The sequence below is a fragment of the Harmonia axyridis genome, chromosome 4 (genome assembly GCF_914767665.1).
Source record: "Harmonia axyridis chromosome 4, icHarAxyr1.1, whole genome shotgun sequence".
Classification (NCBI taxonomy): domain Eukaryota; kingdom Metazoa; phylum Arthropoda; class Insecta; order Coleoptera; family Coccinellidae; genus Harmonia; species Harmonia axyridis.
Window position 1 is genome coordinate 43,102,636 of NC_059504.1, and position 27,496 is coordinate 43,130,131.

Sequence of the window (27,496 nt, forward strand, 5' to 3'; positions counted from 1 at the left end):
TTCAATTTTTTTCATCTCCTGAAACTCTTTCTCTTAGATATATTTACTTATACCGCAGAAAGATTCTGGGACAATGAGTGCAGTTAGTGCTCCTTTTTTGTCAAGTGTGTTAATATCTTCATTTTCTTTGATTCCCCAGTATAGCTAGACCTAGTTATGCTTGTCTATTTCATTGAGTTTCCTTCTGCACTGCAATACCATCTAAGAATCGATGATTGCAGCCTGACTGTCAGAATGTATCTCTACATCTTTTTTCTGGCAGTTTCTTACTATCCCAGCGCCAGTCCCAGTCGTGGTCTCAAAACCATCTGTGTACCATTTGCTGGTATTCTTTTTGAGAGCTGGGATTGTCGATTTTCCAATTTCATCCAGAAACTTCTCCGTTTGATCAATTAGAGGAAAATTTCTCTGTTTAGGATCCTTAAGCACTTCGAATGTTGGGTTGGGGGTTTTCACAGAAGTTGAGTGGAGGTCATTCAGTCCTATGCTGCACACATTGCTGAATATTCTGTTCAATGTCAAAAAAAAAAAATCCAGGAAATCCATCATCCATTGATCATAATCGAAGATCAAATTTCATAAAGCATCAAATTATTTAATTTATGGGCATATGAAGTTGAACATTCGTATAATCATATAAGTGTCACTTATATGATTGTAGATAATGGAGGATGAATCTGTATTTGAAATGTCTTTTAGTCATAATCAACATCAGTTATATTTGGGCTACACAGGCCGTATTTGTTTCTGGTTTAATGGTTAAAATAAATTTTTTTCTGCTATTCGAAAAATATTGCGGAATTCAACATAAATTTTTGTAATGAACATTAGCGTTGCGCTGATTTCATAAAAATTATGACGACTACATAATTCGATTCACGAATTACGTTGCCAGATAAAAGAATTTATCTTATTGTCAGATCATCATAAGTGACGAATTTTTCATTCGTATCAGAATAGATGCCAACTTTTTTAATTAGATGTTTGGTGATCGATCATAGTATTGGAGAGAAATATTTACCTAGTAGATATGTGGACTGCAGGATGATTTCACGAAAGCTCATTCAAGGATCATTGAGATAATGAAATAATACAAAAGTTCCTGATAATACCAGTATAATTCGAAGTTCATAAAAATTAATCATGAAGTAAAACTTCGTTACTTCTTCAATATTGAAATGCATTATACAAAAAGGATGAAAAATATTGATCGCACCTCGTATATTCTGCTCTTAATGAGCTCATTACCTTTGTATTTGATTAATAAGAGTCATGCTAGAATTCTCAATTTTCTGAAAGTAAATAACCATTGACTACTCGTGAATCATTCTGGAATAATTCAAGGATTGTTTCATATTAAAATAAATCGGAAAATTTTTAGAACATGTACGTTAGTAAGTAGTATATTCATTGATTAAATTCAAGTTCAGTATCTAATGCATAAACTCATTAATGAATAATTAGAATCGAAAAACAAACCTAGTTAATGTACAATCATTAACTTTTTTCAAATGATGAATATATTCTCTGTTTATGGATACAGATAGTGGGAAATTTTGTTGTAGTATTCTGTTGATTAATTATATATCATATTGGAAAGTAACAGTAGCAATTTATCATCTGATCGAATTGATACAAAATCAAACGTTTTGGGTAATCTAATAAATCAATTCTGTTGCTTCCACATTGTTGAGATTCAAATTAAAGTTGAAATATTCAAAACTGTATAACTTTCTGCGTGTGGAATATATTTTGCAAAACGAGGAATGTTATTCCTACTACCTCAATAAGTGTTATCTCACTTTAACATAATTTTCGTATTCATATGAAATTTATTCACTCAGTTTTTCGTATGTATAGTAATACTTTCGCAGAATTGACTAACATGAGTACCTACAGTTTTTTTAACATCAAACGTGGTTTCACTTTTTCTCCGATATTATTTTCGACCATTTGGCTGGAAAACACATCATAAATTATTTACTCAATTACAATCGATTAGTCATAGACCCGTTAAAAAAACATAATCATAATGCCAAAATGTGGTTCTTATTTTTAAGACCAAACGCATGCGTGCTTTATATTTCGTGTTTTGAACAGATATCATAACACCATGGAATGTTTTTTGATTTTCGATTTCTTCATTAGACACACTTGGCAAAGTACCAATGGCGGGAAAGATAACTTCCAATTGAATTTAAGATGATATTTCACACGTCCTTACCGCTATTGAAGTAATCGGATTATTTTTATTTATTTCATTCTGTTTGAGCTTGTTTGGCGATTTTTATTATTATGGGGATGTTGACAGATATGTTCGACTTATCATTTGAAATGGCAATAGACACCAATACAGGATATATAAAATATTCTTTCTTTTGGATTATATTTTTGAATTCGACTTTTCTGCCCACAGTTTATGTTTTTGTACTTCAATTCGATATATGATTGCGTGATTTTGTGAATATGTTTTGATCGTCGATTTTTTTTTTCAGGTTTATGTATAATGGTGAAGTGCACATAGGTCAAGAACAGTTAACAGATTTTTTAAAGACTGCACAAATGTTACAAGTGAGAGGACTGGCGGATGTGCCAGCTGGGGCGACATCTGTAGGACAAAGACTGACCAGCACAACAACAGAAGAAAAAATTTCGCCGGTAAGTATTTCTATAAGTTGTCATAATAATTCAAATGAATATTATGTTTCATAGAGAGAGAAAAATATCTGTGAATTGTAAATTAACCCGAAGTAGGTATCACAATTATTTATCCCAGATTTCTTGACTCTGAAGTCAAATCTAGCAAGTCTTGGGTTATGATATCTTTTAACCTAATGGAATGATTTTCAAACATTGAAATGAATGGATTTTATTCTCGACATTAAAAGAGTAAACCATCACTAAGTTCACTGAGAATTCTGCAAATTGTTCAATTGACGAGATAACTTTCTATTTTTGAAGCCTGATATTTTTTTTCAAAGGACATATTCAAAGTAATTTATCTGAATAATCGTTTTAGCGTTCTTTATGTAGAAGCGAAAATTTTAGCACTTCTTGGCCATCAGGTCTTGTGGGATCCAGTGCCTAAAATAAAAAATATGTAATAAGGAACCATGCTTGACATAACAACACCTGTGGTCACGGAATCTTCATTCTGAAAACTCTACTTTTTCGATTCAGATGGTGCCACATAAAAGGTTTTCCAATATGAGGTTTCATTTTGAATAGCCAGCTATCTCATATAAAAGAACCGAAAATTTCAACTTTTTGAATAGAAACATAAATTAAATCACTATAAATCATAATATGATAAAAAATAATAAAAAACAAAGTTTCTCAATATTGAGAAATCTTCAAGCTTTATTTGATTTCATAATTTCTCATCCAGGATCTAAGACACATGAGGCATCTTATAGATTTGTCGCCTAACATATTGCGGGTTTTTATAAATGTAAGAGCAGCTCTGGAAAATTGTTTTTAATAGGAGCTGAAGATGCTGGCGTTGATAAAAATACTTGGCCATTTTGGACAATATTGGAAAGATATTTCTGAAACTACCAAAATATACCATTAGATTTCATAGAAATGTGGGAAAACTACTAATAAAGTCACACTGGCGAATGCTTCAATCTCTCGACGCTCGAGGAATCCCCTTATTTAGTCTAAGCGCGCAGGAGATTGCAGATATATATGCCGTGCGACGCGTACATATCAAGCTCAAGTAATATCAAGTAGCTTGGTACTAAGTCAAGCAATAATTATCTAAAATCAAGTCAAGTCAAGTTCAAGTATGTAATTTTTCACGAGCTTGATTTTCATGTCAAGTAGTTGGTTAAAATGTCAAGCTATTACTTATATTGTTTTCTACCGTTAATGCCCCATACCTTCCTCTTCCCAATCCATCGATTTCTCTCAAATAGTACTTTTTTTTTAGTATCAAAATAAAACTTTTTATTTTTAAAACTCTATGGCGATATAGCTAGATAGATAGATAACAGTCTTTATTTCAAAGCATGTACAGCACAACTACAACTTATGCTACACACACAACCAAATAGTGTCAACAAAAACTATAACTAGAAATACTTCCCACTCCTATTGTACATCAAAATACTCTAGTAGAGAGTAGGGTTCTAATTTAATGAGCATTTCTTTTACTTTTTTTTTAAATAAATTGAAATGATTAATTCCTTTGATTTCATCAGATAACCTATTAGAAACTTTTTCTACATTCATGCAAAAAGCAAAACTTTATTGAACTATCTTTAGTGGAAAAAAAAGTTCTTTATTGCACTAGTGCAATAAAGTTTTTATTGCACTCATCTGTCATTCTACTTCAACAAACTCAGTGTTGCAAAACAAATATTTCAGCCTGAAGGAAATAACGATGTACAGTTACCAAGTACTAGTATGTTTACAGCAGTAACAAATCAAGAAGTGGATTTAAAAAGTACTTCACTACGAAATATTCATATTGAAAATTGCACCAATTGTTCATTCACTTTCAACATTGAGGGTAAAAATGAAGTTTGAGTTAAATTGTTCGTAACGTATTAGTTCCTGTTTCAATGCAAATCGATATTAATATTAAAGTATTCAAGTTGCGCTTTTAATTTTCCTACACCTAGTGCCGCACCTCAATAAATCATTTTTTGCTTTTTGCATGAACGTAGAAAAATGTTGTATGCAACTCGTGCAAAAATTGTTTATTGCACTCGACGTGTTGTCCAACTCGGCCTAACGGCCTCGTCGAACAATTTCACGTCGAGTGCAATAAACATTCACTTTTTGCACTTGTTGCCTAAATAACTATCAATATGAAGGATGTTTTTCTGTTAGAAGATCTCTATAATTCTTCTCGCGCAAAAATTTCATCTAAATTTTCTGATGATAAAACTAAAGGCCAAGAAAAGTCGTAAGAAATGATTATATATATATATATATATATATATATATATATATATATATATATATATATATATATATATATATATATAATCTGTATCCCATTTGATACCTTTCGGTGTATGGGTAAGAAATGATTAGTGCTTTCATAAATCTTAATATAGTTCAACAAAAATTTAAATTTAATAAATTAAGTTTCGCGTAAATTTCCGCAAAATTAACAGAGTAGGAAAATTCCACTTTTTGTGGAGTTTTCAAAAGCGGAATACCCCATCATCCATTGAAACATTCAGAGCGTTCCGTAGATTGAATTCCATAAAACCATCATAAAACACGATTCCTCGTATTCATGAGAAACAAGCGATCTGGTTTTGAATGAAACATGTAAAATTATCATAAAACCTATCAAGAAAAAGTGGTATAACAATCATCGTTACGTTCGCTGATAAAACTTCTCTTCATTATCGTAACCGCGGGTCCCCGGCGTCATTTCTGATGGACAGTTGTTGTAATTCAACTTGTGTTTTTTGCATGCATCGGAATCAGAATGTAAATGACCGCTTATAACGAAAATATGGAAATGAATTGCGTGCGGTTTTCCACATTCGAGAGAGGGATTGATTATTGTAATGACTGGAAAAGGCCACTTGGTTCATGTTTTATGACGGGAACACAAAAAGTTATTACCGTTACTGAGCATACATTTATATTCGTATTTTTGGGGATAGTGATTGTTTTCACGAAAGAGAGGGGGAAGGAGAGAACATGCGAATGTGCAATTGGAACTGTTGGATTTTGTTTTATTGTTCCTGATAACGAATCTTTGGAAATCGTTCGGGAAAGAAGGGAATATTATTTCTCTAATTATGTGGTTATTCCGTTCATTCTTCCACATCTTGCAGAACAAAATCGTGGGAGAATATATCAGAAACGCACAGTTTTCATGGTTATATTTTATTATTCTATGTTGGCACTCCGAACTTTCCGCTACGGCTTTATCTATCAATTCATCAAATTGCCTTAAAGAAATCAGTTCTGCCAACCAACATTTTTCAATGCAAAAATCATTATATGATATTTATGGAAATATTTCATTAATTTCAATAAAAATGCAATGTATTAGAGAGAATAATGTATAATACTCGTACAGAAGGCTCATTCTACCACTCGTTCATTCAAAAACTTGCCACTTCGTGGCTCGTTTTTGAATTTTGAACTCGTGGAAGAATATCAATGCCTTCTGCACTTGTATTATAAATAACTATTCTCTAATTCTGTGGCAAATTCGTTCATCCTGCCATACCTTGTAGAACAAAATCAGTTTCACACAGATTTCACAGTTATATTTAATTATTATCTGTTGTCTCTCACGGATTTATATGCATAGGCGTACAACTTTGCAACTGCCTTTTTTTCCTGAATTCGATGCTTTATTGTGAAAAACTCGTTATACATTTATGATTCAAAGTCTTGTCAATCGCTGGTTACTACCTTCTTCCATCTTTCGGGCAGCATACGAATCCCGCGTTGAAAAACTTCTGCACTTAGAACTATCGTAATGAACACATTTTTCGTCTCCAGTCACAAAGCGATGCAGAAATTCCTTCCGTCTTTACCTTGCAAGCAGCTGTTCAAAATCAAACAAACGCCGTTCAAAATCTCTCGGCTTCAACTCGTACGGCACCCAATTTTCTTGTTTCTGAATCCTTTCCATGACATTCAGGCGTTTTAAAATAGCTTGTTCGGTCAATCCCAATGATCCTGACAATTCTTGTTGCGTTTGACACGAGTCTTGATCGAGTAATGACTCCAATTCTTCTCTCTTCCACCGCCATGCAGGTCTTCGACGTCAAAATAACCTTCTTGAAAGTTGAAACCTCTCTCGGCACGTTCTTTTACTAATAGCAGCCTCATCATCGGTATTTGAGAGCAGTCGATGAATCTCAGCCGCAGATTTCTTCATATTAAAGCAGAAAATGAAATCCTCCTGCAAATGACGAGAATTCGGCTCGTAGGCTGACATTTTTAATCGAGAATAACTTAATGTGTTAGATACAAAGGGACTAATATTTCGAGGGCGTTATGTTTACAAATTCCTAACCTTATTATCTAAGCCTACTGCACTCGCATTTTTAGTAACTATTACATTCAAAACTGTTTTAACATGAGGAGGAAAATGCCAGAAATTATTTAGATAATATGGTAATCACATGGTTTATTATGTTAAGCTACTGGTAGGAACAATAATCACTCAAGCGTGAGCCTGTACGTGACTTACAACTAAACAAAATATAGTAGCTAGTAATCAAATTATCTCTTTTTATTAATAAATTTACCTTCCTTCTGTTCAAACTTCAATGAAAAAAACCTTCGAAATTAATTTCCATCAAATAAAGACAGAGTATGTAAATTGATGAATCAGGTTCTAAATCTCGAATTTGTTTGTTTCTAACACAAGAACTGGCAAGTACGCATTGTAGGCTGAAAGAATATTATCAAAAACAAATTCCATTAAAAAACAAACCAATTTCCATTTTAAATCCCAATATTCATTCATTTTTATCTTTAAAGTTCCTGTTTCTCTATTCTTCAAGTGTAAAAAATTAAATATTACCACCTTCTGAAGTAAAATTCTCCATTATACATTAGAATCTTATTGTAAAGTTACGTGTGTGTTTCAAAAAAATATCAAGAAATCTATTTATACTAACTACGTATTTTGGAAACAATACAAGGATTAGAAAAGTGAAAGGTACAATAACAACAAAAGAACCGTAATTTACCTACATTTATCGGTTCGACCCCAGGTTGAACCCCTAGGGGATATAAAATTTTTAGGGTAGAGAAAGTAAAAATATGTATACATATTATTTGAAATTTTTAATGGTTTTAGATGTATTACTATATCCAATCAATGTATTGAGTATATCAATTGGAATCATTTGTTGAAAGTATTTTCGGCATTCGATTACGTTACTCAGTACAAAATATCTTTTATTATATCAAAATCATTATTTCGAAAATATAATTTGAGATTTGTGATCAAATAAGTTGAAAAATTATCTGCTGAGGGCTGAGGCCATATAAGTGGAAGAAAGATTAGTTATGTTTTTATTATCCTGAAGAAATATGAGTTTCACTTCCATAAACTTAGTATTTTCTTGGGGATTATTTTACATTCTAAGCACGAGGAATGACATTATTTGCAATGCAAACTTAAATACATATTCTTTGTTCGATATTTCAATTCATTTCGAAAATCGTAAAGATGAACAAAACAAAAAAATACAATGAAGAAACTAAACACCAAACCACCATCAAATTCCTTCAAAAGAACTTCTTATATGAGCGTTTTGACGAAATATAAATATGAATATTTCGTAAGAAATAGTGTTTTTCCAAATGGTGCATCAAACTGCACCCCGCTGGCATCTGTAAATACATACGTTTCCAATACAAAAACCACGCTGTATCAAATCGTTAGGTAAGAACTCCAGGGAATAAATTGTTCCCATTCAATTCACATTCGCATGCTGTAAGTAACTAGACATGTTCTAGAACTACCTACCTTACCTTTGTGCTCCCTAGATACGTGTACCGAAGAAAAGAATGTGAAGTTTCATTATCCGGTACCTCTCATATAAAGTCGCTCATACATAGGTGTTCAATTCATCTTTTTTTTTCTACCTGGAGTTATTATTGAACCGGCCCAATTGAGACCGGTCTTAAACACACCCGTAAGATATTTGGAGGCGATATATTTAATGTTAATCCAAATAAACGGTAGAAATTATTGCTAGCGCACCAAACTGGTTTGTGGCCTTTGGCTTACTCGTGAACGGTGGAGCTGATAGGGCCCCATCGGATTCGAAACAATTACTCTTTTTAACGTGGGCCATCAGCTGGAGTAGAGTGGTAATTAAAACCGGGAGGAATTTCGTATTGCCAAAGATTTAATAAGTGATGGGTTCTTGATAAGAACGTGTTAGGACATTAGGTGATAGACGTTTACACCTGCATCGCCTTAAAGCAACATAATTACTTCTTGGAGGTTGAAGAAGGACTGACTGTTATCGATGGTCCAAACTGACTTCCAAATTATTTTAAGTCAACCTCGAAAAATAATTGAAGACTCCTACAGTCAGATTTTAGACAAAAGTTTATTACGTCTTCAATCTGACGAAATATATCAAAAGGATCTACAGTTAATCTCAACCCGCTGTATTTAAACCGGAAACATTTATTCCTAAATATAATCTTAAATGCATCAAGAAATACTTTAGAAATAGCAGGATTTCAATTCGAGGCTCAAAGTTTCGAGGTAAAAATCATAACATAAATTCAACTTTGAAATAATTCGTCTTATACCTTTATATTATATCATACAATTTTCATTTCATGCTTATATCTATTCATAGAGTAATAAACTTAGATAGAGGGAGTATAAGCAATTTTTACATGTCCCCAACATGGTTAGACTTCGTTGTCGGATTATGATAAATTTTCAAATCCACAATTTCACTATATCGTTATGAATATAGATTATATTGAATGAAATATATTTATTTGAGTGATTCTCGATTAAATATGCAAATTGAATATTTGGAATCCGATATTTTTCCTAAATGTCGAATTTAGAATAAGCAGAATATTTATAATTTTCTGTATCTACCTGCTGAAATCCAAGGTTTGGCAACTTTTGCTCTCCTAGTGTCATCGGCTGTTTCACGTCGTTTGGCGCGCTTGAAGTTTGTTCTCGGAATTTCTGATATATTTAGGTATTTATTTCAATATATTTTGAGTTAATATGAAACGTCGATTCACTATGGGACATAAGAAATGCGTTCTTTGTGAAAAACTCGCGAATTGAGTGAAATATCGTATCACTGATATGTTTTCATTTAGGCGCGCTTCCTGTCAAATTTGATAGTTTCCCTACATGAACTAATAATAAGTAAACAAAATTTGCTTACTGAAAATTACATATGCTTCCTCTATCTATGTTTATTCCTCTGAGTATTTATGCCTTTTAGTGTTCGAGAAATTTAGTTTCCCGTATTTGATGTTTTGATTTTCTGGCTTAAAAATTCTTGGACTGGATTCTTGAGCTAAGAGAATGAATGAAGATTTTGAGGTAAAGGGCTTATCTTAGCTCAGTACCGCAATCAATTCAACAGCAGCAGTCTCATTTTCAAATGAATGAGGTCCAATTATACCACCAGCCCAAAAACCAAGTGACACGTTGAGGATAAAAAGAAGCTTTTCAACAATCATTTTTACATTTTCCAAGCCACAAATACGTCAATTCAGCTTATTATAACGTAGCCTTCGAGGTGAAAATGGGCCACATCGCTGAAGATGTTTCGATGACAATTCGGATCATTTTTATGCATTTGCTAGTAATCGACTAGTTTGAGTTCTTGTGTTAACTGAACTATAACACATCCAAGACCTAAGTTTTTATGCAAAATACGGTGTCATGTCCTTTGTCGAATGCTTAATCCTCAAGATCGACAAGTTATCGACAAACCAGGGTTTTTGTCGATATTATGGGCTACACCAGCGATACTCGCACACGGTTTCGATTCTTCACATCACTAACTTTTCCCAACAGTTCATATTTTTTCACCAGTTTCATATTACCGGCTGAGAATCTGCTTCACGAAGACTCCAAGTGATTTAGTTTGGCGAACTCTCACTGCTACATTTTCAGCATTTTTGTTATGAATTTTAACAATTTCAATGCATTATTGAAGCGTGTCTCTTTTAAGCAATGACGTAGTTTTCACTTGTCACATGTCAAAAGATGACAGCTTCAAAGATTATTGGAGAACACTTCAAATAGCTCTTATAGTTCCAGAGAAAAGCATTCCACAGTTTGATCACCGGTAATGAAAAAGCAATAATAATTATCTAAAAGCTGTAATATTTTCACAAAACAAGTGTTATTATTTGTTTGACTGATGTTAAATTAATAAATTACTATGTAGCATTTTCAAAGTTTTTCTTACATATCAGAAATGAAATCCTTTATCCGTTGGTTCACGTAGAGTATTCAATATAACTTCGCAATCTTCTTATAATTACTGTTTGTACAATGCAGTTAAGAACTCGTCGATGTCCTTGATCGAAGTTTTTGTTGGTATATCGGTATAGTGAGATTTTCACTGTAATTACACCTTATTAACGAAAATCATTCGGTATTTTCAAAGAGAATAAACAGCCGTGTACAAAAAGTCGAAGTCACGTACAAGCACATCCTCGATATATACTTCACCCATAAAATGAGGTGATTATTGGAGGTATAGCTATTGTACCAAAAGAAACCAGAGTTAATTGCCACATTTACCATATTGTTAAAAATTGATACGTTTCTGTTCCAAGTCTCTCTAGTGCGATTAATCTCCGAGTCAATATCGGTAAATGAATGGTTCTGCGTCTACCTCTCCAATTATACAATTTTCGATATCTAAATAAAATCTCTAGACTTCCGTGTCGTACAACTAGGCTCATTATAAAATTAGAAATTTCATTAAAGTTTCCATGCGGCTACCATAACGTTTATAAACGGAATTTTATTCATAATTAAAATTCTAAATCAATTAAAAGTAGTCGTGACAATATTTCTCAGAAGGTAGAGCGTTGTTTTATTCACCAATTATTCAGATGGAGGACGAATTCGACAATTTTGTAATGCTTCATTTGCATCGAAATAACATAGAGAGATTCTTGGTGAAATTTGTAATCGCACCTATTCTGGTACATGACACTGTTAGACAGAACCGGCTTCTGATTAATAATACACTTGCTAGATTGGACTTATTTTTTCGTGAGAACGTGGCCATAATGAATATTTGATCTTGATTCCGGTGAAACTTGGCTTTCAATTCTTTTTCTCGATTGTTTATTGCTTTATCGGAGGTGAAGATACCTGGTTACTTCGATATGTCTAGCTTTCTTTATTAAATAATGGCCATATTACAGTCACTTTGACTGATTTATGAAGGAAGGTGAATTTCGATAGAAACCAATTTTGTCATCGTATAAAGAAATTTTATAATAGAGGGTTTTCCAATAAGCGGTTCAATTTTGAAAAACCCGCTATCTAAACAGCTGTATATTTTGGAGATGCCATCTTTTAACATTTGACAAGTAAAACATCACTAAAAATGGAAAAATGATGAAATTCACCTTCATCTTGTGATTTTTGTGACTTTTTTCTTTAGGGCCACGTGAAAGATTTATTGGCAGCCATTTGGCTGATATCGTTTTCCATTTTTAATGGCATACCTTCCTCTTCACAACTGAATAAACATCCATTCATTTATCTTAAAATATACTCGTTTTTTTTTCAATAACAAAATGAAACCTCTTGTTGGAAAATCCTTACTTTCATGATAAACTTTCAAAATATTCAATGAAAGGACAAAAGTTGACATGTTTTTTGCCTTACTGTCAGTTGCTATACATGTTATGAATTTTTGGACATTCTGATCTTAATATATAACAAATAACTGCTTGCGGGACCTACTGGCTCTGTAGATCCTGCTCAAGGTGAATGCAAGTCCAGAGGTCGTATCTTCAAGTTACCACATTTTTTTTTATCCTGTTAGCATCCTTTGTTTAATGGATGTAAAGTTATCTGTAATATTTTGTTATTTTTTATATAGACGATATAATGAACCTTTGCATAAAATTGCAATTGGTTTTACAATTCCACTTGTTATGAGTAATATTAGAGACGTCTACAATTTTAATTTTATTCCAAGATGTGACTAATGATGTTGTCGAGATAAATCCGATGTACCTATTGTAAAAGTATAAACGTTGACTGTACTCATTAATCTCTCTTTCAGTTCCACTAGGTACTATACAATACGAGTTATTTTCTGTTCAATGATCATTTGAGATAAAAGGGTCAACAAAAAACATACCTACATGTTTTTCTTCAGGCATAAACAAGATTAAATTTTTTTCATTTTGTTTTGATGAGTGTATCAACTATAAAATTATATGTGGCTCAGACTTTTCGATAGATTGTATTAGCTAGCAGATATTTCAATTGGAGTATTTTTCTTCATATTTATGATTTGTTTTGACCCCACAGACTCGTATAATTTTCGAAGACTCCAAATAGATCTTATATTAATTATTTGAAACATTAATTTTTTCTATTACTCAATTTGTTTTCATTTTATATTCATTATCATTTGAGGCCAGTTATATTTTCATGTTATTCTGTATATTTAATAACAGTCGATCTATTATTACTATAAGTTTCATTGTCTTCAGTATTACATGCTGATTGTAGTAATCAAATATATTAATTTTGAATTTTACAGAACACATCTTCCTCACTACCGTGGTCCACAGAAAAGCGGGATTTCGAAGAAAGAAGTTGTATATCTCCACCACCTGCCAAAAGGACGAAAAGTTCAGACAGAGGAGAAGCTACTCCAGACCGAGGAAGGAGCCCTTCAAGAGGTAATGGTGATATGCAAGAGTCTTTGCTAGGACAAGCTTTGGAAGGTCCTACACCAAAAGAAGTAAGAATCTTAGTTTTTAAGTTCCACGAAATTTTCATCGTGGATATTGCCACCATAAAATTATTCCTGATCAATTCTAGTACATTTGTTTTTCGAAATCAACAGGTTGATTGATCGATCAGAGATTTTTGAAACCAGCTATACATAATTGTAATTATGTGATAGGGTTTTGTCCGGTCCACTACGCCGTTGTGATTAACCGATAACTTTTCAAAATAATGAATATCAAATAAATAAACCAGACATTCTGTTCCTTTCCGTGAAAACCCGGAATTGTAGAAATTTTGTCACTTTAACCAAGACCTAAACAGGAGAAGGAAGAAACAAAATTTAAAGATAAGATTTGACACACTGAGAAATCGATTTCAATAGACCTTTACATGAACCCGCGAATGCAAAGAAACTGAGACTCAATATTAGATCAAATAAAGAAAGTGGAGCTATTCGAGGAGAACGGACTGGCCGATTTTACAGCGCATTCACCATTTGGGAGTACTGCTTGGGTAAGGAATTAACCGGCGCATCCACCATTTAGGAGTGATATTTCTTAAACCCAAAATTGAACTAATAGATCTCGTTTATTAATTATTTCATTCAGATTATATGAGTACAGTCGCTGTACAGGGTGGGCAAATAAGTGAGGTAAGCGGCTATATCTCAGGATCCACTCATCGTAGAGACTTGCGGTAAAAAATTTTACCACTAAAGTGTACCAGAGTATACACTGGAAATTATTTTGAAGTTCATACCTCTACCGCTAGGGGTCGTAATAGCTACCCTCGAGTAGAAAAATGAATTTTACTCCAAAAAGGTTTCATATGAAGTTGAAAAAAAAATATCATCACTGTAATACTTGGAAAATTCTTTATCTTTTTGAATTGTCACTTTCGATTTCACGACATCAAATAAGGGTAGGTGAAAGGGAGAAATCTGACTGATTGAAATGCCTGTAACTTCAGTTTGGCTCAACATTTTTGAGCAAATTAGATCTTGTTTGAGAGATAACATCTTGGTGATTAAGGAAAAAATATACTCATAATAAATTTGTTTTTGCCGCTTGCGATAGGGGGCGCTAAGTCAGAAGTTCATTGTTTTGTTCATTTTACTCCGAAATTTCAAATGTAATGATAGGATTTTCTTAACAAAAACAGAAGTTCCATCAAATTTGCATGGAAAAAAAGCGATAATTTCAGGCGTTCTGAAGTTATGGCCGAAAGAAGATATTCTTCAACTGATGCACTGCGAAAAACCAAATTGTGTCTTTAAGTTCTAACAGAAACAGAAATCCCATCAAATTTGTATGAAAAAACCAGGAGGTCGCAAAGCGATAGCTTCAGGCGTTCTGGAGTTATGGCCGAAAGAAGACACAATTTGGTTTGTCAGTGCATCAGTTGAAGAATATATTTTTTCGGCCATAACTCCAGAACGCCTGAAGCTATCGCTTTGCGACCTTCTGGTTTTTTCATACAAATTTGATGGAACTTCTGTTTCTGTTGAGAAAATCCTATCATTACATTTGTAATTTCGCAGTAAAATGAACAAAACAATGGACTTCTGACTTAGCGCCCCCTATCGCAAGCGGCAAAAACAAATTTATTATGAGTATATTTTTTCCTTAATCACCAAGATGTTATCTCTCAAACAAGATCTAATTTGCTCAAAAATGTTGAGCCAAACTGAAGTTACAGGCATTTCAATCAGTCAGGTTTCTCCCTTTCCCCTACCCTTATTTGATGTCGTAAATTCAAAAGTGACAATTCAAAAAGATGAAAAATTTTCCAAGGATTACAGTGATGATATTTTTTCTTCGGCTTCATATGAAACATTTTCGATTAAAATTCATTTTTCTACTCGACGGTAGCTATTACGCCCCCTAGCGGTAGAGGTATGAACTTCAAAATAATTTCCAGTGTATTCTCTTCTACACTTTAGTGTTAAAATTTTTTACCGCAAGTCTCTACGATGAGTGGATCCTGAGATATAGCCGCTTACCTCGCTTATATGCCCATCCTGTACATATTTCCTTTGAAAAGAGGGGTAGCTTACTGGCTGACTTTCTCTGTTGGTCTTATCTTTTGTAGTTATACTATTTCTCAAAAAAAAAAATAATAAAAAAAGGTAATTGAATTCTAGTAGAAACTTCACCATCAATATTCTCTAAAGCACTCTTTAAAGTGATATCCCTTTGATATTGTGACCTCACTCAACCAAAAAAACCCACATAATCTAATAATTATCAGTCTTTTTGTTCAGTTGAGGTGAGAGAGTTAATTGAATTATACTAAACTTTGATTCTTCCCTTCCAGAAGGTAAACTCAGAATCTTCGATGCAGGCCCACTCGACGGGAGAAGAAAGCAACAGCAGCGACACAGCCATGAGTGATCATCATGATCCAATCACCCCAAAGACTGAAATTTCCGACTACCCTATGTTAGACGACCACCACCCTTATAACACTAATGGAGGTTTAATGGATCAAAGCAGACCACCATCGTTTCCTGGAGCACTTCTAGGATTACAAGGTGGGTTAGCTCGTAAAATTTCATTCGGATCGTAATCATCGACTTTTTTGAGTCACCGTGTATTGATGCATTTTTCTTTTCAGGATTAGGAGGACTCTTGCCAGGACCTTCTGGAATGCATGGAAACCCAGATAGTTTCGGTGAGTACTAATTTATATTATGTGGTATTTTAGGTTTTAATATCGTAGTGGTTTAATAATAATAATTATCAAATGAGTTAATAACAACCACAAAAGGTAACATTTCTTTGAGCGGATATTGCCATATTTGGGTCATTTGGCAGAGATATTTTCTTTAATACAAGTATTCCGGAAGAGTTCCTGCACCAGGAGCTATTCCTGGTTCCTGCATGATTTCTAGGATTTGGTTGAAGTCGAATCTTCGACTATAGGGGCTTATTCATTATTTCACATCATTGTGTTAGTTGTGGTGGACTCCTATCTGAAAGTTGCTATCACCTTTAGCTTTGTCTAAATAATTTCCTGAGGGGTTTACAATTTTTTTCAATAAACACACGTCTCAGCATTAATGCAATAAGATGGTCTATTTCTTCTTGGAAGATACTATCCCAAACTACCTGTACAGGGTGGGCAAATTTCGATGTTTTAGCACTACAACTTTTAAACCAGAGAAGATGGACAAAATCTGATACCCAATTCTCGGTCTCTTTTTCTGAGAAACTAACTAGGGTAGTATTCATTTTTGGTCACCTTCTTTTGTTTTCGAGTTATAAGCGAAAATTGGAAAAATGGCGATATCGAAAAACATTTATATCTTCGCTAATACTGATGATAGAGCTCTGAAATTAAAACATCTTACAGGCATTTTTTTACGCAGAATCCAGTGGCGTGCTTGTCTTTTCAAAACGGTTTTTAATTACGAAGCTATGACCCAAAGTTATGTTTTTTCAAATGGGAACACTAGATTTCTGTGCCATTTTTTGAAAGCTTTATTTTTCCTGATTTCAAAAATATATAACATCGTATGAGTCGTATCAACATAAATGATAGAAAATGGTCAAAAACCTTTTTTACCTAAGAGTCTCAATATTTCTACGGTTGAAACCATAGAAATATTGAGACTCTTAGGCGAAAAAAGGTTTTTGACCATTTTCTGTTATTTATTTCAATACAAACCATACGATGTTATATATTTTTGAAATCAGGAAAAATAAAGCTTTCAAAAAATGGCACAGAAATCTAGTGTTCCCATTTGAAAGAACATAACTTTGGGTCACAGCCACTATATTCTACGTAAAATAGTGCCCATATAATGTTTTAATTTCAGAGCTCTATCATCGGTATTAGCGGAGATATAAATGTTTTTCGATATCGCCATTTCTCCAATTTTCGCTTATAACTCGAAAACAAAAGAAGGTGGCCAAAAATGAATACTACCCTTGTTAGTTTCTCAGAAAAAGAGACCGAGTATAGGGTATCAGATTTTGTCTATCTCCTCCGGTTTAAAAGTTGTAGTGCTAAAACATCGAAATTTGCCCACCCTGTACATGTCTCAGAGCCGCCAAGTCTGTGGGGGCTGGGGTAAATTTCCGAGCCTTCTACCCAGGATGTCCCAAACATGTTCTATGGGCGAAAGATCGGGGGATCTGGGCGGCCATGGCAAAAGATTCAAATGGGTCGCTTCGAAATAGTTTAAACTAACTCTGGCAACATGAGGTCCGGCATTATCTTTCTGAAATATTGAATTCTCGTGCCGGTTAAGGTAAGGGAGAACATATGGTTCCACTATTTCTTGAAGGTAACGCAGCGCTGTCATGTTACCTCATATAAAGACCTACTTGCATGTGCAATAGCACCCTATACTATAACGCCTACTGTCCGGTGTACATGATGTTCAACCAAAATCAGGTTTAGGTCTTTCTCCCTGACGTCGTCTAACCCTTCTTCGGCCATTACGAGCACCCAAGGAGAATCGAGATTCATCGGAAAAGACGTCCTGATGCTATTCCACATTCCAATGTTGACGTTCTCTGCACCACTGTAATCGTTGCCGGCGAGGCTCAACCATCAGAGGTAAGACAAAATGGGGTTGATGATGCTGCAGTCCTAAAGACCTTATCCGGCTGTAAACTGTTCGGGCAGTTACAGAATGGCCTTGTTCTCCTAAACACTCATCATCCTAAAATCGAGTTGTCGCAAATCTGTCGTAAGTTTTAGATGTCTTGAACTTCATTTGAGCCCCTTTGACGTCCGGTGCCTACTCTTCTTCGAATTTGGGCATTATCAAACCACGCTTAACAACATTCATAACAGTAGTTGGATTTCTGTTTGCACGGTTAGCGATTTCTCGAAATGACAACCCCGCCTCCCGTAGACCAATAATTCGACCTCATTCAAATTAACTTAGCTGGCGATAAATTCCGCGTACACGTGCTCTAGGCATTTCAACAACAACTCAACATCGATTTGGATCTCATCGAATAGCTGGTTTGTTGTAAAATTTAAAAAACTTGTAAAAAACGACGACAAAATTCAAGTGAAAAAAATTGTTTACATCAATAAACCTTCACGATTTTTTCTCCAAATTCAATAATTTACTCCTTGCTCTACTATCGATGTTTTACCGAAAAAAATTTCAATATAAACAGCTCCTTCTGGGTGTTGCAGTTTCTTTGTCAGTTAGTATAGTTGGAATGTGTAGAAAAATCCGAAAACGAATAATTTAGACATTTATCCATCTGCAGTCCAGTTCTTTCCTCGGGATTTATACATATGAACTGAATTAAAAACAACATTTTTATGCGAGGAGAAATGCTATAACGTAGTCATATACATAAATCTTGTGTGAATTTAATATTTTATGCTTTTATAAATGAAACGTCAGTCGTGTGGCGTAGTTGTGACAAGATGCTATGTCAAACGGACTGGCATTCGGAAGAAGGTACAGTCCAGTGAGTTATTAGGAAATAGAGAAGTGACATGGGCATGTATGGGGGAGAAGGCCCTCGAGAGAAAAAAATAAATAGAGGAAAAAGAGGGTCGAAACTGAACGCAGCAAGTAGAATTTTAAACGTTGAAGAATCGATTCGACGAGTATTTTCATTTTATCTGCATGATGGTAGCTTAGATAGAGTGTTCAATATGCAGTGGGAATGAAGCTCGCTGCTAAAGGAGTGAAAGAGAATGATTATTTTCTCTTCGTCTTCCGTTTTGTTATAATTTCATTTCTCTTATGGGCTGGGAATTCTTGGAAATAAACTCCATAACAATTGAAGCGGCTATTATAACTACCTTAGTTTTCTCCATCAATAATTGAAATAAATCCATTGGGAAGGTTATCACTTATGAAGACTCAATAAATGGAATGTTGAATAAATATTAGGAACAATAAAATATAAATTGAAAGGAATAATCATCCTAACGAACAGCTTAAAGGAAAGAAATAAGTTTCAAGAATAATCATAACATCATAACAAGATGATAATAACAAAAATTTCATATTTCTGCCTTAATCTCATCTATAGAAACTAGAAATGATTTTTTATTTGAAAAAGACAAGTTGAATTATTGCGGTACAATTTTACGGGTCTTTTAAAAGATTTTAACATCATAGTAAAACCCCCTTTTAAATGTTCGAAAATGACAATAATAATTTAGTAACTTTAAAATATTTCATAGCCATCAGTAAAGACCTCAGAGTAATAAACATAGATAGAGGGAGCATATGTCATTTTCAGTAAGCAAATTTTGACCCCAACATGAACTATCAAATTTGACATTAAACGCGCTAAAATGGAAACATATCAATGATACGATATTTCACTCAATTTGCGAGTTTCTCCACAAAGAACGCACTTCTTATTTCCCATAGTGAATCAACGTTTCATATCAACTCAAAATATATTGAAATGAATACTCAAATATATCAGAAATTCAGAAAACAAACTTCAAACGCGCCAAACGACGTGAAACAACCGATGACACTAGGAGAACAAAAGTTGCCAAATCTTAGATATCAGCAGGTAGATACAGAAAATAATAAATATCCTGCTTATTATAAATTCGACAATTAGGAAAAATATCGGATTCCAAATATTCAAATTTGCATATTTAATCGGGAATCACTCAAATAAATATATTTCATTCAAATAAATATACATTCATAACGATATAGTAAAATTGTGAATTTGAAAATTTATCACAATCCGACTACTTAATCTAACCATGTTGGGGACATGTAAAAATTGCGTATACTCCCTCTATATATGTTCATTACTCTATGGTAAAGACTATATCTATCATGCGATTTTTCTGTATGAATTGAAGTATTTTCTAAGTTGTTTTCTATTCTAAAGTTGGTGTTTAACAACACTATCAGGCATACAAAGTTCACGCTGAAGTATCCAGCCGACTTGACGCCTTTTAATTGAGCGATTTCACGCTCAAATGACATTTTGAAGGAAATCGATGTGGGATAAGAGGAAAAATACGCTTTATAAGCCGTTTTCCTTCCATTCGCGCTCACATCCTCCCCTCTTTTACGGGCTATTTCGGGAGAAGCCTGTGATTTTAGCAACTGTCGCGTTCCATTCAGATGAACCGGTCCATCGTTATTGATCACGTTCTGTTAATTTTTACCGGATTTTAAAATGGAATGGAGGGGTGTTTAGGGGATATGTATGCTCCTGTCAGTTTCAGGATATTTTCTCGAATGATGGATGCTCGGTTTTCGTTTAGATCTGAATTATTATGGTATTACAGGGTGTCCCGAGTTTAAGTGTCTGTTAGGCGTTTTTGGAAAACAACATCTATATGGAATTTTGAAAATTGAGATTGTGATATTATTCGATAATCTTCAGTAAGCGTAAACATTTTAACGACCTGAGTACTTCAGCTTATACAGAAAATGAAGATAATTGTTCTAAAAAAAACTGTTGCTATTTTTTTCTTCTTCTCTTCTTGTTGCCGATGCAGCAGTCTCAATAACTTATATCAAAATTTTTCCATCCTAAAACAGTGTTTCATCAAATCACGAAACTCTTTTTATCCATTTTTCAAACCACAACAAATGTAGCATCAGTTAACAAACCTACAATATCTCGATCCAGACTTTAAGTTCCGCAATTTTTACAAGCATCTTTTGAATCTGAATCTGAATTTGAATGGCACTGGCGGTGGCAAGTTCAGGACTTATTGGATATGTTCTTATATTAATAACAATATCGACACTGAATAGTTTGAAATTTTATATCTTCAAAAAGGTCAAACATTTTGCTACCCACCAGGATCATCTGAAAGATCGTGTCTGATTTTAAGTAGGAAATTAGATCTTTATTCACTACAGTAGCATGCTGTGTAGCGAAATCATTGTTATTTATATAATTAAGATGTGGGAATAGAATAAGTATCATTAAATTTCAAATTTGATTCGACGTTTCATGTTTCCCTAGGGAAATATTAATGTGTATTAGTCATTCAAGACGATATTACTCAATATTATTCCAGAAAAAATATTTCTCTTATTATGTGGCCGATCCGTTCATTCTGTCATACCTTGTAGAACCTAATCGTGCGGGAATATCTCAGTTTCACAAAAATTTCATGGTTAAAGCTGGTTATTATATGTTGGTACTCGGAACTCTCTTGTCACGGATTTATCTATTATCTGTCAAATTTGTGATACAGAAAACAGTTCCGCCAACCAATATTTTTCAATGAAAAAATCACTAAACAATATTTATGGAGATATTCCATTGATTTCAATAAAAATTCAATGAACAGCAACATCATTCTAACACTCGTTCGTTAAAGTTTGAACTCGTGGAAGGATATCAATGCCTTTTGCACTTGTATTATAATAGTATATTCTAAAAACAAGTTGCCGAATGGGCTACTATTCCAACACGAATGTGAAATGAGTTTTGAAATTGCCTTCTGCAACGAGTATTAGACTATATTGTCCTTTATTTAAGTCAAGTTTCATGAAATATTGTCGAAATTCAATGAAAAATTTAGATTATATATCCTAAAGACTTTTGTATTGTAACCTGGCAGTTGCTGTGGCTGTTGCGAAAATTGTTATATTACGGAATTGACAATTGACGTTTGTTGAAGTTTGATGGGATCGGAAGTCACTGTTGACAACCTTAAAACGAAAAATATAACTGAAGAGAATGCTGTAATAAGTACATCACAGCACTGTTTTTAGTACTGTAATGAACTCATTACGATACTGAAATAGAGAAATTCTCTACTTTTTATCTAAAATTGTTCACCCAGTACCTCCATTATCGAGTGAAGTAAGGAGTATTTAATTTTTTTTCTGAAAATTACATAAATAACTTCCTGGTGAAGTTTGTGTAAAAGTGGAATAACCAAAGTTGAAGATAATTGAAAAGGAGTCGATGTTAGGGCTTAAGATATGAATATAAATGATGTTATGAGATGATAATTCAGTGGCTAGCGCTTCTGCTCGTATAGAACATAGTGATTGAACTATATTACAACAATCTTGCCAGTAACACTGCAATCTAACAAACCTATTTCAGTAGGATATTTTATTCGTGCCGGTCCGTTTGATGTTATCGGAATGCTGAAAATTTACGATCGAGTTTCCTTTGCGTTTGGACGCAATGAAGAAGTCGGGGTAATGCCGAGTAACAACCCCTGATGTGATTTCTATTCTTTTCAACAATCGCTATCCTTCTTCCACTCCTATCCACTGGCCGGAAGTCGGGCAACATCTATTGATTTATTCCACACTTGGCGAGCAAGTCCGAATCGCAATAGCATCCACCATCCGCCATCCTCTCTTTGTCCTGGCCACTATAAGGTTTCACCGAGTCCAGTGCCGGACTTCGAACGCACTAGGTTTTTTTTTTTTTGGAGAACTATTTATTTTTCTATATTTCAGTATCTTGATGCGTTGTTTTCAGTTATATTTTTGTTTTGTGTTTGTCTACACTGACTTCTGATCCTATCAAATTTCAAGACACTGAAATTTGTCAATATAATATAATTTGGATATAGTGAAATGATTTGCAACTTTATTCGCAATTTCTCTTAATTCTGGTGGTGTTAAATCGATTTCGTCAGACATAATTCACGAATTTAATGCGTAATTATAAATTATTTCGAAATTCGAAACATACGATTCAAATTCCGTAATCTGTCAATTTTCGTAACAGTCACACCAACTGCTACAATACAATACAAAAGTCACTCTGATGTATAATCTGAATTTTTCATTGAATTTCGACAATATTCCACAAAACTTGACTGAAATAGAGAAAATATCGTCTAATACTCGTTGCAAATAATGGTTCTTTACGGAATACGTATCGCGCACTACGTCCATTTTATTTTGTTTAGCGATGAAGCGCACTTCTGGTTGAATGGCTACGTCAACAAACAAAACTGCCGCATTTGGAGTGAAGCTAATCCTCAAGGGTATGTGAGGAAATATAACATTTATTTATGTCGAAACACCGTTACATCCAGAAAAACTGACTGTTTGGTGTGCTTTATGGGCTGGTGGAATCATTGGTCCGTACTTCTTCAAAAACGATGATGGCCAGAACGTTACAGTCAATGGTGATCGGTATAGAGCCATGATTACTAACTTTTTCATTCCTGAATTGAACAATCATGATGTCCAGGAGCTGTGGTTCCAACAAGACGGCGAAACATGTCACACAGCTCATGCCACAATCGATTCATTGAAAGACACGTTTGGTGACCGGCTAATTTCACGTTTTGGACCTGTGAATTGGCCTCCAAGATCTTGTGATTTAACACCGCTAGACTACTTTCTGTGGGGCTATGTAAAGTCATTGGTCTATGCGGATAAGCCACAAACCCTTGACCATTTGGAAGACAACATTCACCGTGTTATTGCCGATATACGGCCACAAATGTTGGAAAAAGTCATCGAAAATTGGACGTCCAGATTGGACTACATCCGAGCCAGCCGTGGCGGTCATATGCCAAAAATCATATTTAAAATGTAATGCCACAAGATTATCTTGCGGATAAATAAAATTCATGTCAATGGAATAATCCATCGTTGTTTTATTGCAATTTAAAGTTCTATAGCTCTAAAAAAAACACCCTTTAAATACGGACTTCACGCGATTACCATCAAAGTGTAAATAAACCGTATCCGTATCCGAAATTCAGCGCACCGATTCCATTTACTCGGATCCGGATCCGAATTGTTAAACGACCCAGTTTCCCCGGCAATAGGAACAATCCTCGGACGTAGTCGTCGAAGGAAAAAAAAATCGATGGGAGGGGGTGTATTAACGACAGGCCGACAGTATCAACACCGTCCCGGCGGGCGTCTTACGCCCCTGCCTTTGATCGTGCCGCCCGGCCGTCCGTCTTAGCCTCCCCCCGCCCGGAAAGGTGGCTCCGCAGGTTCGGCTGAAGAGCGAATATCGCCAACTTCACGCCATCCCGATGCCATTCGCACGCACACTCCTATCCACTATCAATATTACAGTTCTTATCGACGCCCCCGGGAGATATTACCCCGCGCCGACCCGCAGCGCTGTACCCACACCCGCCCACTGACCCACACAAACGAACCTGGCCAAGACGTCAGAAAGGATAGGCGAGAGAAATGGCGGGTTTGTGATCTGCTGCTGATGATCTGCGACCGGGTGATTTGGGAATGCAGGAGGGGGGAATATTTTTTGGTGGTACTGCCGAAGTTTTTTGAAAAAACACACACTGAAAATTGCAAAAATATCGTTTGTTTCTATCCTTATCAGGGCCTGATCTAAAGGCCGGCAAACCGACATTTTGCCGAGGCGGCAAATTTTGGAGGTCTGCAGGAGCGGCATATCGGATATTTTGCCGGGGCGTCAAATTTTAGGTGCGCAAAGTCAGTTAATAAAACAAGACATATCTACTTTCTGACACGATTATTTTCTTAGTGACTTTTTCCGCCGCCAGACATTTTGGCGCCCCGGCAAAATAAAATTACGCCGCCCTGCATTTCCTAATTTATCTGGATTTTCTTTGAAGGATCCTCTGTTATTCACCTCAGGCATCTTTCCAATTTCATATGAAATCGTATTTTGCAATCAAAATTCACCTTGTCAAATTTATCGAAGGACGTTTTGACGATTTCATCAAAAACGTCCTGAGTTGTTTAGTAGCAGTACGACTCTCTATAAGTCTGTCATGAAAGTTTACAATATCTTTGAAAACAAGTTATTATGGTCTCATGAAATAGTCTGGTCAAATATACCATTCGGGCATTAAATTTTTCCTGTGAAAAAAATCGTAAAAACACAATACAAAGAAATATTTTTTTAACAAAAAGCATTCGTGCAGGTGCAAAAATCCTCGTCTTCGACTCTGATTTTTATTGTCACCAGCAGTCATGGTTTTTGTTCAAATATTATTTAGCATTTTTCGACAAAATTAGATTCTTCGATTTTTTCGACAAAATTAGATGCCCTTATGATATTACTTAAGAAAATATCTTTCTTTGTGGTAAAATAAAAGAATTGCCAAGCGTCAATTTTTTGAAAACGAATTGGCGCTCTCAACTTGATATGAAAATACAAATAATTACTAAAATGCACCTTTGTTGACAACTGTAACGTCTTTTTACTAGGTATAGACTATCAAAATAGATTGTCATAATTTAAAAAATTATTGATAAAATCGACAAAACATCCGTCGATAAATTTGACAAGGTCGTTTTGAGTTCAAAAATAGATTTCATATGGAATTGAAAAGATGACAAAGAAGAATAGCAGGGGCCCTTTCAAAGAAAACTCAAGAACCTGCAGTTCGAAAAAAACGGAATAATGGTGATCAAATAAATATCTAACTTTTCAAATTGAGAAATATTTAGTAATAAATGTTTGTTATATAGAGCCCTCAGCTGCCAAAAACATTTTTTTCTGGTAAAGAACAAAACATATCTGTTTAATAGTATAGTCAATGAAGTACCACATAATTAGGGCAGCGAAATTTTATTTTACCGAGGCGCCAAAATGTCTGTCGGAGGCACTGCATGGCGGCATTTTCTACTTTTCTTCTTAATTGGATTCGTAGAAGAATGTATTCAACCAAAAAGTGTAGTACTGGAACAAAGTAGCTGTTTTCATTTTTCCAAATTAAGAGCAGTGGTCCACCAGCAAAAATTCAGGAGAAAGAAGCGGTTAATGTTCAAATTGGAATATCTATACCAAATTTGAGTTAAATATCCTCTGAAGGGAAGATGCTATGAGAAAAAAATACACAGCCTGTATCTTGATACAAAGCTTTTGCAGGACCATGTTTATAGGACTTTTTTCTTAAAGTGATCCGAACAATCAGTAATTTTCGGTTGTAACCCCAAAGGAAAAGGTAGAGATGAGGGTTTTAAAATGAAGAAAAATTGATCGTGAAAGCTACAAAATTCAGAATCTCAGCTGGTAACATCAAATACCATCACGAAAAAAAAGGAGAGTATTTCAAAAAAGTTACATGAAACATCAATTCTTTCGTTTGCTACTCTTTTGAAAAAAGTGTGCTATTCAAAGTATAAATTGAATTCATTACACTGAATTATGTATTTTTTCGTGGCAATAACGACATTCCTCTAAAACGGGTACAAAAATATAGCTTTCGTAGTCTAAGGGAAAAATCCCAATGACCTTAGTATTGTTCCTTGGAAATTATAAAATTACATGAGACGTTATGAAAGGTTGTATGAAATGAACAAAATTGGACTCTGATTTCCAAGTTATGGATATCAGAAATTTAGGTCAATTTTCATGAATCACCCTGTATCTCCGAAACTAACAGTCGTAGAATACACAACAATCTACTTTTATGAAAGGCCACTACTCGTTACTCTCTGTACAAACATTCGTATTGACCTGAAAGTTCAATAGATTACCGAGCAGTACGCTCCCAATTTTTTTACTGAAAATTACAGCCTCACCCCCTGGAAAATATCCGATACGCGAATCGCGCGGAAATTTAGATACGCGATAATCCGATTTCGCATATTCGAAATGCGAATTTCCGAATCCATCTGCCGAATAAACCTGATTGATTTTCGTTTTCCTGAAACAGGAGGAAGGCCATTTTTTCAGGACGTCGGCTTCCGGCGTAAATCCGTCTGTATCGGCGCTCTCGATTTGATGCTGACGCCAGACGTCGGCAGTTCGTCTTAATTCGATTTTTGTAGGCGAGCTTCATGCGGCCATACTCTGGCGCTGCAAATATAGGGGCTATCTAATTTTCAGATTACTTCGTTTTCAGTTCCTGAAGTGGCAACACCGCTTAGCACGCAAGACAATTTATAGAATTGAAAATAAAGCAGATGGATATAAAAATGCATACGAACCTCTAATTATGCTTTTTAATCTTTGCATAATAATAGTATGAGATAAAAATGAGGGAAGATCTGAAATAATACCTACATATTTTGGATATTACTGCTACAATAACAAAATTGAATTTTCAATGAATCACGGCCGGTTTCTGAAAGGCCAATCAACGTGAAATTCAACTAAACAACTGTCAATTCTATGGTCAAGCGTCACTTGGGTT

At 34.6% G+C, this 27,496-nt stretch overlaps 1 protein-coding gene across 2 annotated transcripts in view; it reads left to right on the forward strand.

The window, feature by feature from the left end:
* LOC123677566 (protein abrupt) overlaps positions 1-27,496 on the forward strand; it is a 48,156-nt gene that overhangs the window by 8,598 nt on the left and 12,062 nt on the right. For both annotated transcript variants that reach the window (XM_045614163.1, XM_045614164.1), the window contains exons 3-6: positions 2,496-2,658; positions 13,248-13,451; positions 15,758-15,974; positions 16,058-16,114. In XM_045614163.1, the coding sequence (XP_045470119.1) occupies positions 2,496-2,658; positions 13,248-13,451; positions 15,758-15,974; positions 16,058-16,114 (641 nt within the window). The remainder of the gene's footprint in view (positions 1-2,495; positions 2,659-13,247; positions 13,452-15,757; positions 15,975-16,057; positions 16,115-27,496) is intronic.